The sequence below is a fragment of the Penicilliopsis zonata genome (assembly GCF_001890105.1).
Source record: "Penicilliopsis zonata CBS 506.65 unplaced genomic scaffold ASPZOscaffold_10, whole genome shotgun sequence".
NCBI classification, from domain to species: domain Eukaryota; kingdom Fungi; phylum Ascomycota; class Eurotiomycetes; order Eurotiales; family Aspergillaceae; genus Penicilliopsis; species Penicilliopsis zonata.
The window spans coordinates 241,551-254,621 of NW_019208919.1; the positions used below are offsets into that span (position 1 = coordinate 241,551).

General features: G+C 54.3%; 6 protein-coding genes across 6 annotated transcripts; 2 read left to right on the top strand and 4 right to left on the bottom strand.

The window, feature by feature from the left end:
* Window positions 1–35: 35 nt before the first annotated feature.
* On the bottom strand, window positions 36–876 carry ASPZODRAFT_133485 (hypothetical protein). Its single transcript, XM_022723283.1, has 2 exons — window positions 466–876; window positions 36–374 (listed from the first exon to the last, which is right to left on the bottom strand). The coding sequence occupies exons 1-2, from the start codon at window positions 593–595 to the stop codon at window positions 130–132; spliced, it is 375 nt and encodes a 124-aa protein (XP_022580138.1). The 5' UTR covers window positions 596–876; the 3' UTR covers window positions 36–129.
* Window positions 877–1,077: 201 nt separating this feature from the next.
* ASPZODRAFT_68441 (hypothetical protein) lies at window positions 1,078–2,004 on the top strand (the record flags this gene model as incomplete). Its single annotated transcript, XM_022729509.1, has 2 exons — window positions 1,078–1,173; window positions 1,225–2,004. The coding sequence occupies 2 exons, from the start codon at window positions 1,078–1,080 to the stop codon at window positions 2,002–2,004; spliced, it is 876 nt and encodes a 291-aa protein (XP_022580139.1).
* Window positions 2,005–2,234: 230 nt separating this feature from the next.
* ASPZODRAFT_143516 (hypothetical protein) lies at window positions 2,235–3,880 on the bottom strand (the record flags this gene model as incomplete). Its single annotated transcript, XM_022724917.1, has 2 exons — window positions 2,235–3,728; window positions 3,800–3,880. The coding sequence occupies 2 exons, from the start codon at window positions 3,878–3,880 to the stop codon at window positions 2,235–2,237; spliced, it is 1,575 nt and encodes a 524-aa protein (XP_022580140.1).
* An 877-nt stretch (window positions 3,881–4,757) lies between these two features.
* Window positions 4,758–7,553, bottom strand: ASPZODRAFT_152668 (hypothetical protein; the record flags this gene model as incomplete). Its single annotated transcript, XM_022725876.1, has 3 exons — window positions 4,758–4,948; window positions 5,012–6,592; window positions 6,662–7,553. 3 exons carry the CDS (start codon window positions 7,551–7,553, stop codon window positions 4,758–4,760), a joined length of 2,664 nt encoding a protein of 887 aa, XP_022580141.1.
* Window positions 7,554–8,137: 584 nt separating this feature from the next.
* ASPZODRAFT_133487 (hypothetical protein) lies at window positions 8,138–10,075 on the bottom strand. Its single transcript, XM_022723284.1, has 3 exons — window positions 8,851–10,075; window positions 8,565–8,765; window positions 8,138–8,492 (listed from the first exon to the last, which is right to left on the bottom strand). Exons 1-3 carry the CDS (start codon window positions 9,884–9,886, stop codon window positions 8,161–8,163), a joined length of 1,569 nt encoding a protein of 522 aa, XP_022580142.1. The 5' UTR covers window positions 9,887–10,075; the 3' UTR covers window positions 8,138–8,160.
* A 1,233-nt stretch (window positions 10,076–11,308) lies between these two features.
* ASPZODRAFT_69265 (hypothetical protein) lies at window positions 11,309–13,015 on the top strand (the record flags this gene model as incomplete). Its single annotated transcript, XM_022729569.1, has 3 exons — window positions 11,309–11,535; window positions 11,600–12,647; window positions 12,701–13,015. The coding sequence occupies 3 exons, from the start codon at window positions 11,309–11,311 to the stop codon at window positions 13,013–13,015; spliced, it is 1,590 nt and encodes a 529-aa protein (XP_022580143.1).
* Between the last annotated feature and the right edge of the window lie 56 nt (window positions 13,016–13,071).

The following is a 13,071-nucleotide window of genomic DNA, read 5'->3' on the forward strand; positions in this document are numbered from 1 at the left end:
GGGAAGTTAGACATGAGGACATCGACATGAAGTGCACTGCACTGCACTGCACCACCATATGCCCATCTCACCCATCTCCTCGATATGTCGTGGTCTATAAGGGAGACTTTTTATTTTCCTCAAGTCCAATCACCGCGGTCGCTTCTCATCCTCCCTCATCAGCCGTATCACCTCCGCCCTCCGCTCCTCCACCTTTGCCAGCTCTTCCTGTCGTACCCTCTTCCGCTCCTCATGCGTAGCAAACCATTCTTCGCGCGCGCGGTCTTCCTCCTCGGGCTTCGCGTGGGCGACCATACACGCATTCATCGCCAGCCGCTGCGTCCGGCATATCCATGTTGCTGTTACGGTGCGGTTGACGGCACATTCCGCGAAAGCTGTACCGTTAGTAAGACACAGCCCAAAAAAATAAGGAGAGCCAAAGCCAAAGCTCAAGCTCAAGTCCCAGTTGCTAGGATTTTAAAATACCCTTAATCTCTGGTGCGCACAACCCCCGTACCCGCTTGTAGTAAAGCTGCTTGACCTCTGATTCCTGCGCGGCGGAGAGGGGCATCGGATTGCGCAGGCTAGCTGGCCGCGACGGGGTTTCTGTTGCCATGGTGATTTTTTATATATGATGGGAATTGAAAGGTGTGTCTTTTTTTCTTTCTCTCCCCTCGTAGATAGTTCGACTCGCGGGGTGATTGATCGGTCAAGGTGGTTGGGTGAAGACCACTCGGCGTCTCGCGTGTGAGAGCAGGTGTTTCGTAGGTCCAATTCCAATTCTATATTTATTGTAGTGGCAAGAACGTAGAGAAATAATTGAGAGTACCGCGTTCAGAAAAGAAAAAAGAAACGGAATTGTGTCGCTTGAATGCGGATCTGTTTTCTCTGTACTCCAGTCTGGTCGACTGTTGGGAGGAGGTTCAAGTCGTGGTCCGCGCGGGCCAAGCAACTTTTCCGCAAAACTTCCGATTTTCTTCTCTCACCATTCATTTCTAGATAACTTTTTTCTTCTCACAACCACAAATACCGGCACACCGGGACTGTTTATCCTTTTGGTGTTTTTCCCCAATTCAGATTTCTATTAAAATCTTTACCATGTCCTCTATGCGAAATGCCGTCCATCGACGGAACCACAAAGAGCGAGGCCAGCTCGAGGGCCGGGAGAAATGGGGTATTCTCGAGAAGCACAAGGTATTTACACAATAAAGAAGAGGTATAGATGCTTGATATTGACTAGTATAGGATTACTCCCTCCGCGCAAAAGACTACAACGTCAAGAAAGCCAAGCTGAAGCGCCTTAACGAGAAAGCACGCGACCGGAACCCTGATGAGTTCGCCTTTGGGATGATGTCGGAGCGGTCGCGCGTACAGGGACGGCACGGGGCACGAGATTCCGCGGAGGCACGCGGGCTGAGCCACGAGGCATTGAAGTTGCTCAAGACGCAGGATGCAGGATACCTGCGTGTCGTGGGGGAGCGGGTGCGGCGCGAGATGGAGCGGGTGGGCAATGAGATTAGATTGCAGGATGGGATGAATCTAGCCAAGGAAAAGAAGGGGAGTGAAGGCGACGAAGACGACGAAGACGACGACGAGGAGGAAGAAGAAGAAGAAGAGGAAGGGTTTGATTTCGATTTCGGCACGGACAAGAAACCTCGCAAGATGGTCTTTGCTGAGAGCCGTGAGGAACAACAAAGTCTGAAACGGGGGAAAGGAACCGATGCCGATGATGATGATGACGATGATGACGACGAATCAAACAATGAGGTGGACGACTCATTACCAAAATCCAAGAAGCAACTGATGGCCGAGCGACAGAAACTGGTGGCCGCCCGCCGAGCGCGCAAGATGAAGAAACGTGCGTCCGAGGCGCGCGAGCACAAGCTGACTGCCTTGAAGAAACAGCACACTCAGATCGTTGCGGCGCAGCGCGAACTGGACTGGCAGCGAGCGAAGATGGAGAATTCGGTTGGGGGGACGAACAAGAATGGAATCAAGTGGAAGATCAGGGAGAGGAAGAGGTAACTGCTCTATTATCTACGCATGGTTCTTTGAGAAAAGGAAGGGTTTTCTTTTGCGTCTACATGGTCTCAGGTATATACGATACGGCGTTGTGGGAAAAAGTAAATGTACATTTAGACACAACTAGAGGAGCTGGAAGCTGATCAACAGCGATTTATTAGATGACTAAAGTGAGAGTAAAAAAAAAAAGAATGAGGGAATATTCCCCAGCTTGCTAAGGAAAGAAGAAAGCCTTAAGGACATCCCGAGTCAGGATAGTTGCAGCTGCTGGTGGTATCGCCGCCGGTGATATCAACGTCGGTGAAGGTGAAGTCGGAGCAGCTACCGTCGCCACAGAGGATGTAGTAGTCCTCGCCGTCCGAGGAGCAGGTTCCGGTAATTTCAATGAAGGAGATGTCGGTGATGGTCACGCCGTTGGAGGGGGTGCCTGTGGCGCCACCGTTCTCGTAGTCCTGTTGGACATCGATACCGTAGTCCGTGATGCCGGAGAGGGTGATGTTCTCGTAGGTGACGTCGCTGATGGAGCCGGTGGTGTTATAGTTGGTCTTGATGCGACAGCCGTTCTCGCTGTCAACGACCTGCGAGTTGGAGAATGTGATGCCGGCAACGGTGTTGTTGCTCTTGCCACCGACAGAGCCGATCGACAAGCCGTGGCCACCGTAGCAGTAGAAGCCGTCGACGACGATGTTGCTGCCGCTTGTGATGGCAACGCAGTCGTCCTGGTTGTGCACCCAGGTATCCTGCAGCGTGACCGTGTCACTCTGGGAGATGTCGAAGCCGTCGGTGTTGTGCGCGGCGGCTTCACCATCGCTCGCCGAGTTGGCAGCGTCGCCAGCCGAGTTGTTAAGCGTCAGGCCTGAGATGACCAGGCCAGCCACGTCCTCGATTTCGAAGCAGTGCACAGGCCAGTTCTGGATGTATAGGTTCTCGATCACGCCATTATACACGTCCTTGACGACGATAAAGTGGTCGGGCTTCGACTGGCCGCCATTCGAGCCCTCGCCATCCCAGTAGGCCTGGCCGTTGCCGTCGATGACGTGGCCAGTGGCACCGGTGATAGTGATGTCCGTACCGGAGATGACAATGGGGTCAAAGTCATCATCGTAGGTGTCGCCGAAAGTGGTCTCTCCCGCAAAGGTGACCACCGCGCCGGTCTGCAGCGACGTGAGATCGATCGTGCTGGAGGCAGGCGCAGAGATGCCCGACAGCACAATGTTGGTGCACGACGCGACGGCCGACGAGATGTCATCGTACTCAGTCACGGTGCAGGCATCGCCGTCGGCCGCTGCGGAGGTGACAGCCACAGGGGTGACATCGGGGACAGCCGCGGCAGTGGTCTCGGCAGCTGCGGTGGTAGCAGCCACGACCTGAACGTAGCTGGAAGCAGCCTCAGGCTGAGCGTAGGTAGAAGCCGCCTCGGGCTGGGCATAGGTAGAGACAGCCGCGGGCTCAGCGTAGGTAGAAGCCGCCTCAGGCTGGGCATAGTAAGAGGAATAATAACCACCATTCTCCGACTGGCCGCTGGCCGCCGGGGCAGCTGCCTGCGTAGCCGAAGTCACATAGCCACCGTCAGAGCCTCCTCCCATGGCTGCACTAGAGGCAAAGGGGGAGGACTGGTCGTTGGAGCCAGTGCTACCGCTGTAGCCATTATCATCGCCGAAGCCAGAGTCACCGCCGAAACCAGAGTCGCCGCCGAAGCCAGAGTCGCCGCCGTAGTTACCAGAGTCCTAGCATCATTAGCGACCTTTTTTTCTTGTTTTCTTCTTTTATAGTGAACTGGAAAGGGAGGTGGTCATACATCCTGGGAAGACCTGTTGGGAGGCGCCGGGGCAGCCAGTGCCACGACGGGGAGAAGCGAGAGAAGAAGCGCGCAGCGCATTGTGAATTAAATGAATGGATTTTTGTTTTTTTTTTCTTAATGAATGGGCCTTGGGAAGGAGAAAGAAAAGAAAGAAAGAAAGATGCTTTGAAACGTCCAGTCGGTCTCTGCAGGGAGACAGGACAAAGCTGCCGTCTTATATCAGTCCATTCTTTCTCCGCATAGAACCCACGCCTATTTCCATGGAGGGTCAGTCTCAAGTTGAATTTAGCAACAGTAATATTAATGGTCCTCCATAATACAATGCAGTATGTCATGCTCTTTGCGTTCCCTGCTAAGGGCCAGGGTTCGCCTTGTATTGGTGGAGATTCTCCCCGTTTCAGCGACTTTTCCGTGCCCAGCAAGGCGTACGCGATTCGCTGCGTCCCCTGAATGCTCCTGAAGAAGAAACATAGGAAGAACCGGGGAAAACCCAAGAGCGTCATGGTCTCATTTAGACGAAACGGGAGTTCAAGGGTGAGAGGGTAGAGGAACGGTAGCGAGTGCAGACGGCTTGTTTCACCATGCTGCTCCACACATAGCAGGGTGATGGAAATGATTATGAGTAAATAATGATATTCGCAAGTTCGCAATCCAGCATTTACTCCGGAGTAGTCCCTGGCTGGTAGTCAAGTGGGAACTGTGCCTTGTCAACATGGATTATAGGCCCTGTCAGTGGGTCTATAGCAGTATCACTATCCAATCTATTAATTGGGGGCATTCTTAGACCAGGGTCATGACTGAAGAGCTTTTAATTTAGAACTGTATATGCTCGGTCAAAAAGAATTTTGCCGAAAACCATTGCCGAAGAAACTAATGAACATTCCAAAAAAAAAAAAAAGAAAGAAAGAAAAAAAAAAAGACAAAGACAAAGGCGAAGGGTCAACGCTCGTTTGCCCTACCGGCGCATAGCAGCAACGCGGACGCTGACAGCGCGCTTGTGGGCATCCAGCCCCTCGACGGCGGCCAGCTGCTCGACTGTCTTCGAGAGGGCGTACAGCCCGTCGGCGGTCAGGTTGGAGCTGGTGATGTGCTTGAGGAAGGAGCCGAGGTTGACACCAGAGTACTGCTTGGCGTAGCCGTATGTTGCTAGAGAGGTTAGCTTGTAAGAAAGAGGGGGGAGGCAGGGGGAAGGAAAGGAAAGGAACGTACGTAAAGAGTGGTTGACGCCAGCAGAGTAGTCTCCCACCGACTCCGGCGTCCACTGGCCGATGAAGACGCTGCCGGCGTTCTGCACACGATCAACGAGGGCCTCGGCGTCGGCAACCTGCAGGATGAGGTGTTCCGGGGCGTACTCGTTGCTGATGTCCATGGCCTCGTCGATGTCACGGACGACATAGGTGACCGAGTGGGCGAGGGAGCCCTTGACGATATCAACTCGGGGCAGCGCCTTGGCCTGGGCGTCGACCTCGTCCTCGATCGCCTGCAGCTGGGCCTCATTCAGGTCGACAGCGATCAGAATCACCTGGGAGTCAACGCCGTGCTCCGCCTGGCTGAGCAGGTCCGACGCAACAAACGCCGGGTTGGCGTCCTTGTCGGCGATGACCAGCACCTCGCTGGGACCCGCGGGCATGTCGATGCTGACACCCGCCGATGTGTCGTTGGAGACCAGCATCTTGGCCGCCGTGACGAACTGGTTACCAGGACCCAGAATCTTGTCGACCTTGCTGATGCTTTCGGTGCCATACGCCATGGCCGCGACCGCCTGCGCGCCGCCGGCCAGCACAATGCTCTCCGCGCCCACTTTGTGCGCCACGTAGACAATCTCCGGCGAGATGCTGCCGTCCGCGCGTGGCGGGGAGGCAAAGACAATCGTCTTGCACTCGGCCACCATGGCCGGCACGCCTAGCATCATCGCCGTCGAGGGCAACACCGCGGTGCCGCCGGGGATGTACAAGCCGACGCGCTCGATCGGGCGCGAGAAGCGCGAGCAGACAACGCCCGGCATAGTCTCTACGCGCATGGTGTCGTTGCTAGACTTCTGCGCTGCGTGGAAGCGGTGAATGTTGGCGATGCTGATGTCGATCGCCTCCTGCGTCTCGGGCGACAGCTTCATCAGCTCCGGCGAGTATGGCGCCTTGAGCACCGGCGACTGCAGCGAGGTCGCCTTCTCGAACTTGTGGGTGTACTTGAGCACGGCCGCATCGCCGTTGGTACGCACGTCATCGATGATCGGGCGCACAAGGCCAACAATCACATCGTTGGACTTTTGCGACGGCCGCTTCAGCGCGGCCATGACCTCACTGGCGGGCGTAGTCGCAGTAACGATACGCTTCATTTCAATCCGCCCATCTTGAGCTGTCGGCGCGGGTGTGGGAGCAGCAGCAGGGGTAGGAGCCGGAGGGGCAGCAGGGACAGCAGACTCGGCCTTTGCCAGGCCAGCCTTTTCAGCCCATGGCCCCTTGGCGTCGCCCTTTCTCCGCTTGACCTTGAGGCTCTTCAGGTCGAGGTTCCGCTCGATGTCCTCGAGAGTGACACCGGCGGCAGCACATTTGGTAAGAGCAAAATAGAAGAGGTCTGCCGCCTCGAAGGCAATCTCTTCCTTGGTCTGTGCCTGGCACAGCTCCTCTGCTTCCTCCATGATCTTCGCCTCGACCAGCTTAGGCTCATTGAACAGCCGAGCAGTATATGACCCGGCGGGAGCGTCAGCCTTGCGTGCCAGGAGAGTCTTCTGAAGACGCGACAGACCAGAGTACTGGCCGAAGCAGCTTGCAGTGCCTAGGTGGCAGAAGCCTATCAAGTTAATCGCTGTATTAAGAGGAAAACAAGAAAAGAAGAGAAGAAGAAGAAGAGAAAACATACCTCTGCCAATCTGATTGACGACAAACAGCAGACAGTCACTGTCACAGTCGAAACCGACTCGTAGCAGCTCCTGAACATCACCGCTAGACTGACCCTTGTACCACAACCCACGCTTCCTGCTCTGGTAGACGCCAGTCCCGGTGCGGAGGGCCTCGGCAATGCTCTCGTCGCTGCTCCAGACGAGTCCAAGAGAGACCCCGCGCTCGTCAGTCACGGAGGTTGCATAGAGGCCCGTGTTGGGATCCGCGACGGCACGCGTAGAGAGCAGCTTGGCCGCGGAGATCTTCTTGTTCTTCCCATCCTCGTTGCGTTCGAGCGTCAACGCCTCGGCAGGCACCACACTGACAGCACCCTGCGCCAGCGTCAGCTTGAGAAGATCCTCTGTTACGACAGCAGCAGCACCACCAACACCACCACTGCCACGATACGCCCTGAACAGATTCTGAGCCTCAGGATCCGTCTGCAGTGTTTCGGCAACAGTCTTGACATTATCGGACTCGGTGCACAGGCCTGTAGCCTTCCGGTCAGCACTCTGGCCCACCCAGGCCTTGAAGCCATCGATCTCGGCGTCGGAGGAAGCGAAAACGACGAGTCGGTCGGCGGGCACGCTCTGCTCGGCAGACAGGACAGCCAGTTGGGCCGGGGTGACGAAGACGCGGGCGGCGCCGGCGTTCAGGATGTCGACGATCTCGCCGGCAGTGGCGATCGCAGAGACATCGACGTAGACGTCCAGCCGGCGGAAATTCTCACGCAGGAACTGCTCCGCCTGTGACAGGGTGGCAGCCTTGATCAGCACGCGGCCAAAGTAGGCGATCTGCTGGAGCGAGAGACCCGCGGGGGCGACGGAGGAAGAGGAGGAGGGGTCGAAGGAGACGAGGAAGGGAGTCGCCATGGTGGGAGAGAGGTGATCGATTGACAATCAATCAATCAATCAATCAATCGCTCAATCGATGACAGGGGATTGATTGAAAGGCACTGCCTGATACCTGTCCCGTCAATGATGCTGTTGAGTCACTGTCACTGATAAGTAATAAGAGGGGCGGACATTTGCGTGTGTCACCAAAACTTTTTCTGCCCCGCATGACAAAGCAGAATTATTAGTTGATTTGTTCTTATTACTATGTTTATTGTTTATTGGCCATGTTAATCTTACTATATTTTGATTTGATACACAGTCTAGTCGTACAGTTGATAGTCGATACTGGATAGACTTGAATCTCGACTGGGGTGTACAGATGGCTGCGCTCACATGGCGTAGAAGGAGTGCTTTGTGGGTAAGGAGTTTACTGCAACGCCTTGATTATTATATTGAAATTAATATATAAGATATCTAGCTGGAATCAATATTCATCATATCTGAGGAACAATTCGTGGTGTGACTATTGTTGTGGCTCCAGTATGTAGTGTGTTGTACACCTGCTTCTTATAGTCATACATTTGTATTACAACACCATTCTTTCATGAAATGGATATCTATTATAATTACAGTAAATAGTACACTAGTCCTGGTATCTCTTCGCTTCGTCCACAAACCGTCTGGCAGGGACCTTCTGGTGAAAGAGATGGTCCAGGGTCTCTGTAGTCAACCCCCGGGTCTCCGGTAGACGAAAGTACGCCCAGATCAACAACAGCAGGGTGAACAACGCGGCAGGAAAGGCCGCCTTGCCCTTAAGGTTTCCGTCGGCCGGGTTGAGCATGTATGGCGACACACACGTGCTGATCAGCGAGAGGATGTAGTACATGTTGCGCCCTAGAGAGATGGTCTTGACACGCAGCTTGCTGGCGCCGACCTCGGCGGCGATGGCGTAGGGGATGGGACCGATGGTGCTTCCTGATATCGTTAGTCGGGGCTTCTTTTTTTCTCTTGATCTTTTGTTTAATTGTCGAATTTTTCCATCCTTACCGTAAATAAAAAACCAGGAGAGCAGAAGTGCAGCTTGTGCCCAGCGGATAGACGATGAGGCCGGCGCTAAGTCGAGGAAACCAACGATCAACATTATTGGCAGCATGGCAATCAGTCCCATGATATAGATTGTGCGCCGGCCTATATGAGCCTGTAGTACCCAGGAGAAGCAGGTTCCGATGAAAGCGAGACTGTAGCTACCTGAGATGAGAATAAGAATGTTAGTACTAATCCATGGAAGCAAAAAAAAAGGGCAAGAAAAGAGAAAAAAAAAAAAAAACTTTACCTAGAGCCACCTTGAATGCTTCACTCGACGATAAGCCTGCCAGCTCGAAAAAGTAGGTGATGTAGTTTTGAATGGCAAACCCGGGCACCATCTGGAACCCCCAGCTGACCATGGAGATCTCGGTACGGCGGCGGTTTGTACCCCGGAAGCACTCGCGGTATGAGGAGCCGACCTGCATCTCCTGCTCGAGGCGAGTGAGGTGCTGGATCATGGCGACATGGCGGTCGACGCGGATGTCTGCGTCGGTGGTCTTGCGGGACAGGAGCCGGCGCAGCGAGACACGCGCCTCGTCGAAGCGCTTCTGGCGAACCAGCCACCAGGGAGACTCGGGAGCCAGCCAGGTGACGAAGAAGAGCGGCACAGGTAACGCCCACTGCAGGGCAAAGGGGATGCGGTAGGACCACTGGGTGGTGTTTTTGATGAGGCCTGTCAGTAGACCGGTGGCGACCAGGTGGCCGATAACCCAGCACAGGTTGACAAAGGTAGTGAGGTAGCCACGCAGGGCCATGGGACACACCTCGGCGGCGTAGGCGGTGGTGGCAGCCGCGAAGAACCCCCAGGGAATGGAGCACAGCAGCTCGCCGGCGAAGAGGACCTCGATGCTCTGCGCGAAAAAGGTGATGAAGACGAAGCCGATCAGAACGACGTGCGACGCCATGATCACCCGCCGAGGTCCATACCGATCAACCAACGTCCCGTTGGCAAACACACCGATGATGAGTCCGATGAGCGAGGCCAGGCTGAGTGCCATCTGCCACTTGGCCGGTACGGACCAGCTGCCGTCCGCCAGCTGGACGCCGTACTTCTCCTTGAACTGCGGGAAGGCGTAGAAGGAGGAGATGATCAGCATGTCGTACGACTCCATCACCGTTGCCAGCGAGATTAAAACCGACCAGGCAATCGCCGGCCGGTAGTTCTGCAGCGCATCGCCCAGCGTGAGGTCTTTATCGGCTTTGGTACCAAGAGCGGCATCGTCGTCAGCCTTGAGGCTGGCTTCGTCCGCCACGACGCTTGCAAGCTTCTCGGGATCAGCCATGGAGGATAACAATCAACAGACTCACAGCTAAAAAGAGACTCACGCCAGCCAACCCATTACACAGGGCCTTGAGAAACGCTTTTTATACAGCAGCTCCTAGATCCTGTCTCCCCATCGACAGGAACGCCAAATTCGTCATATTCAACTGGAACTGCTCATCGACGCCATGACTTCTTGGAACTCGCCGTCCTCGCCCAATATGAAGCAGTGTTGTTCTCTGAAGCTGCAAAATGGCGAATCTGTATATCTCGATGGCGTGCTGGACCGGCTCTCGCAGGCAGTCGCTCTTTGTTCTGGTTGGCTTCATCTCGGCGGATCTGTGGCCTGAGGCATTCAACCGATGGTTTGCTGCTGAGTCAGCCTCGCCGGTTTTCAGACTGGGAAGTCGCAGACGACGAGGAGCCTCAGTTGAGCTTCAGTCTATAATTAAGCAATACTACGTACCTACTACCTACCTTACGTCTTTCTCCTTCCAACTGCTGCGGGCCGTTGCTAACAGGGCTATTTTAGAACAGCTACAGAAGACGTGTCGATCCTCCAGATGCGGAATACCGGCAATAATTTGATGTGATACCGAGAGGAGCGTTGGAAATGGAATCAAAGTCAATGCAAATGCTTTCCATTTTCGCTTGAGACAGTGTGTACTGTGCACCAAAGTCTGCCTCACCACCTTACCACTCGCTATCGCTTCAGGGTTTTGCGTTGGCCGGTGAAACCCTTGAATCAGCGATGAAGCCGGCGCGGCTGTGGCTAGGTGGAAGTATCAGGACAACGAGGAAACACACACAAAGAACACGATGACTAACGGAGCTTTCCTAGACACCTGATGACGATGGCAATCAACCATCTGTCAGAAAGTAAAAGAGAATATGGAATAACAGGGTGTACGATGTAGTACATAGGATACGGAAGTACCTGCCTAGGGAGAAGCGAAGCAAAAAATACCGAGGAACAAGGATTGATGGAGATCTTGTCATTATTCAATCACTCTCCTCGACGTGTATAACTATACTACATACTCATCGTTATATTCACGGGGTACTCATGGTTCATATCTATGGGAAAGGTATAAATAGATAGCGGATACTTACCCCAGTTCTATGGAATAGATAGCTTGATAATAGTGTCAATCCATGGTTCATCTTCTCTAGATAATAATACCACTGGAAATAGTCTGGAAGATCAATAAAACATTCATGGAGAATATTCTGATTATTATGTCGATTATTGCATTCCTCCTTCCCCGCGAGTAACACATTCCGTCTCACGCGTCTCTCGTGACTTTTACTCTTCTTCTCCTCTTCTCCTCTTCTCCTCTTCTCCAAGTACCCTCGCTTCATCTCCCCCTTCCCCCTTCTCATCTTTTCCCTTCCATCAGTCACTCTTTTTTCTGTCGCCCTATTTTTTCTGCCTAATTTCACCATGCGTTTCGTTCTCTGGTCCCTCCCGTGGGCCTCAGTGGCCCTGATCGGCGACGCTCTAGCTCGACCCCACGCCGCTCAAAGTGTGCTCTCCTTGTCCGACGAAGACGCCACAGAGAGAGCAGAGGCAGTGAAAGAGGCCTTCCAGCATGCCTGGAAGGGATACAAGAAATACGCATTTCCTCATGACGAGCTCCATCCGGTCTCCAACGGATTCGGCGATTCCAGGTACTCACTACCTAGGTTACTGATTGATCGGATCGGATGCAGGCAAGCTGACCCGACTCGGTAGGAATGGATGGGGAGCTTCGGCAGTGGATGCATTGTCCACTGCGCTCATTATGCGAGACGCCGACATCGTCAACCAGATCCTTGACTTCATCCCGACCATCGACTACACCCAGACTAACCAGCAGGTCAGCCTGTTCGAGACCACCATCCGCTACTTGGCAGGCATGCTTTCCGGCTACGATCTGCTCACTGGTCCGCTGGCAGACCTGGCGAGCGATTCCACAAAAGTGGACGCCCTACTGTCTCAGTCCAAGAAACTGGCCGATATCCTCAAGTTTGCCTTTGATACCCCGTCGGGCGTTCCCTACAACGGTATCAACATCACCTCCAAGGGCAACAACGGTGCCACTTCGAATGGTCTTGCCGTGACTGGCACCCTCGTTCTCGAATGGACCCGGTTGTCCGATCTCACCCAGGACCAGGAGTATGCCAACCTGAGCCAGAAGGCCGAGTCGTACTTGCTGAATCCCCAGCCGGCCACCGCGGAGCCCTTCCCGGGCCTCGTGGGCTCAAACATCAATATCGACACGGGTCTGTTTGAAAACGGGTATGTCAGCTGGAATGGTGGCGATGACTCCTTCTACGAGTACCTCCTCAAGATGTACGTCTACGATCCCTTGCGGTTCGGCGAGTACCTGAACCGATGGGAGGCCGCCGTCAACTCGACCATGGCCCATCTGACCTCGCACCCGGCCTCGCGCCCCGACCTGACCTTCCTGGCGACGTACAACGACGGGTCCTATGGCCTGAGCTCCCAGCACCTGACCTGCTTTGACGGTGGCAGCTTCCTGCTCGGCGGCTCCATCCTCGAGCGCCAGGATCTCATCGACTACGGCCTGCAGCTCGTCGACAGCTGCTACGATACCTACAACGAAACCGCCACGGGAATTGGCCCGGAGCAGTTCAGCTGGGACTCGGCCTCGGTTCCGTCGGCCCAGCAGGCCTTCTACCAGCGTGCTGGATTCTACATCCAGAGCGGCTATTATATCCTGCGCCCAGAGGTGATTGAGAGCATCTACTATGCCTATCGCATTACGAAAGACCAGAAGGTATTTGCAAGTAGACTGCTGGTTGATAATCTCCCCGGTTAACGTTTTTATAGTATCAAGAATGGGCCTGGGACGCCTTTGTGGCCATCAATGCAACGTGCCGCACCGATTCTGGGTTTTCCGGCATCACTGACGTGAACGCCGCCAACGGCGGATCGCGCGACGACAACCAGGAGAGTTTCCTCTTTGCCGAAGTATTGAAATACTCGTATCTCATCCACGCACCGGGTAAGTCGTTCAGATGCGGAATGAGACCGAACGCCCGACTGACTTGTACAGAGGATGAATGGCAGATCCAGGCTGGCGATGGCCAGAACACCTTTGTGTTCAATACCGAGGCTCACCCGATCCGAGTTGCGCAGAGATAATCATTGTTAAATAGCATCGAATACCTTCAATAGCAAACCGCTCATTCAGATACAAA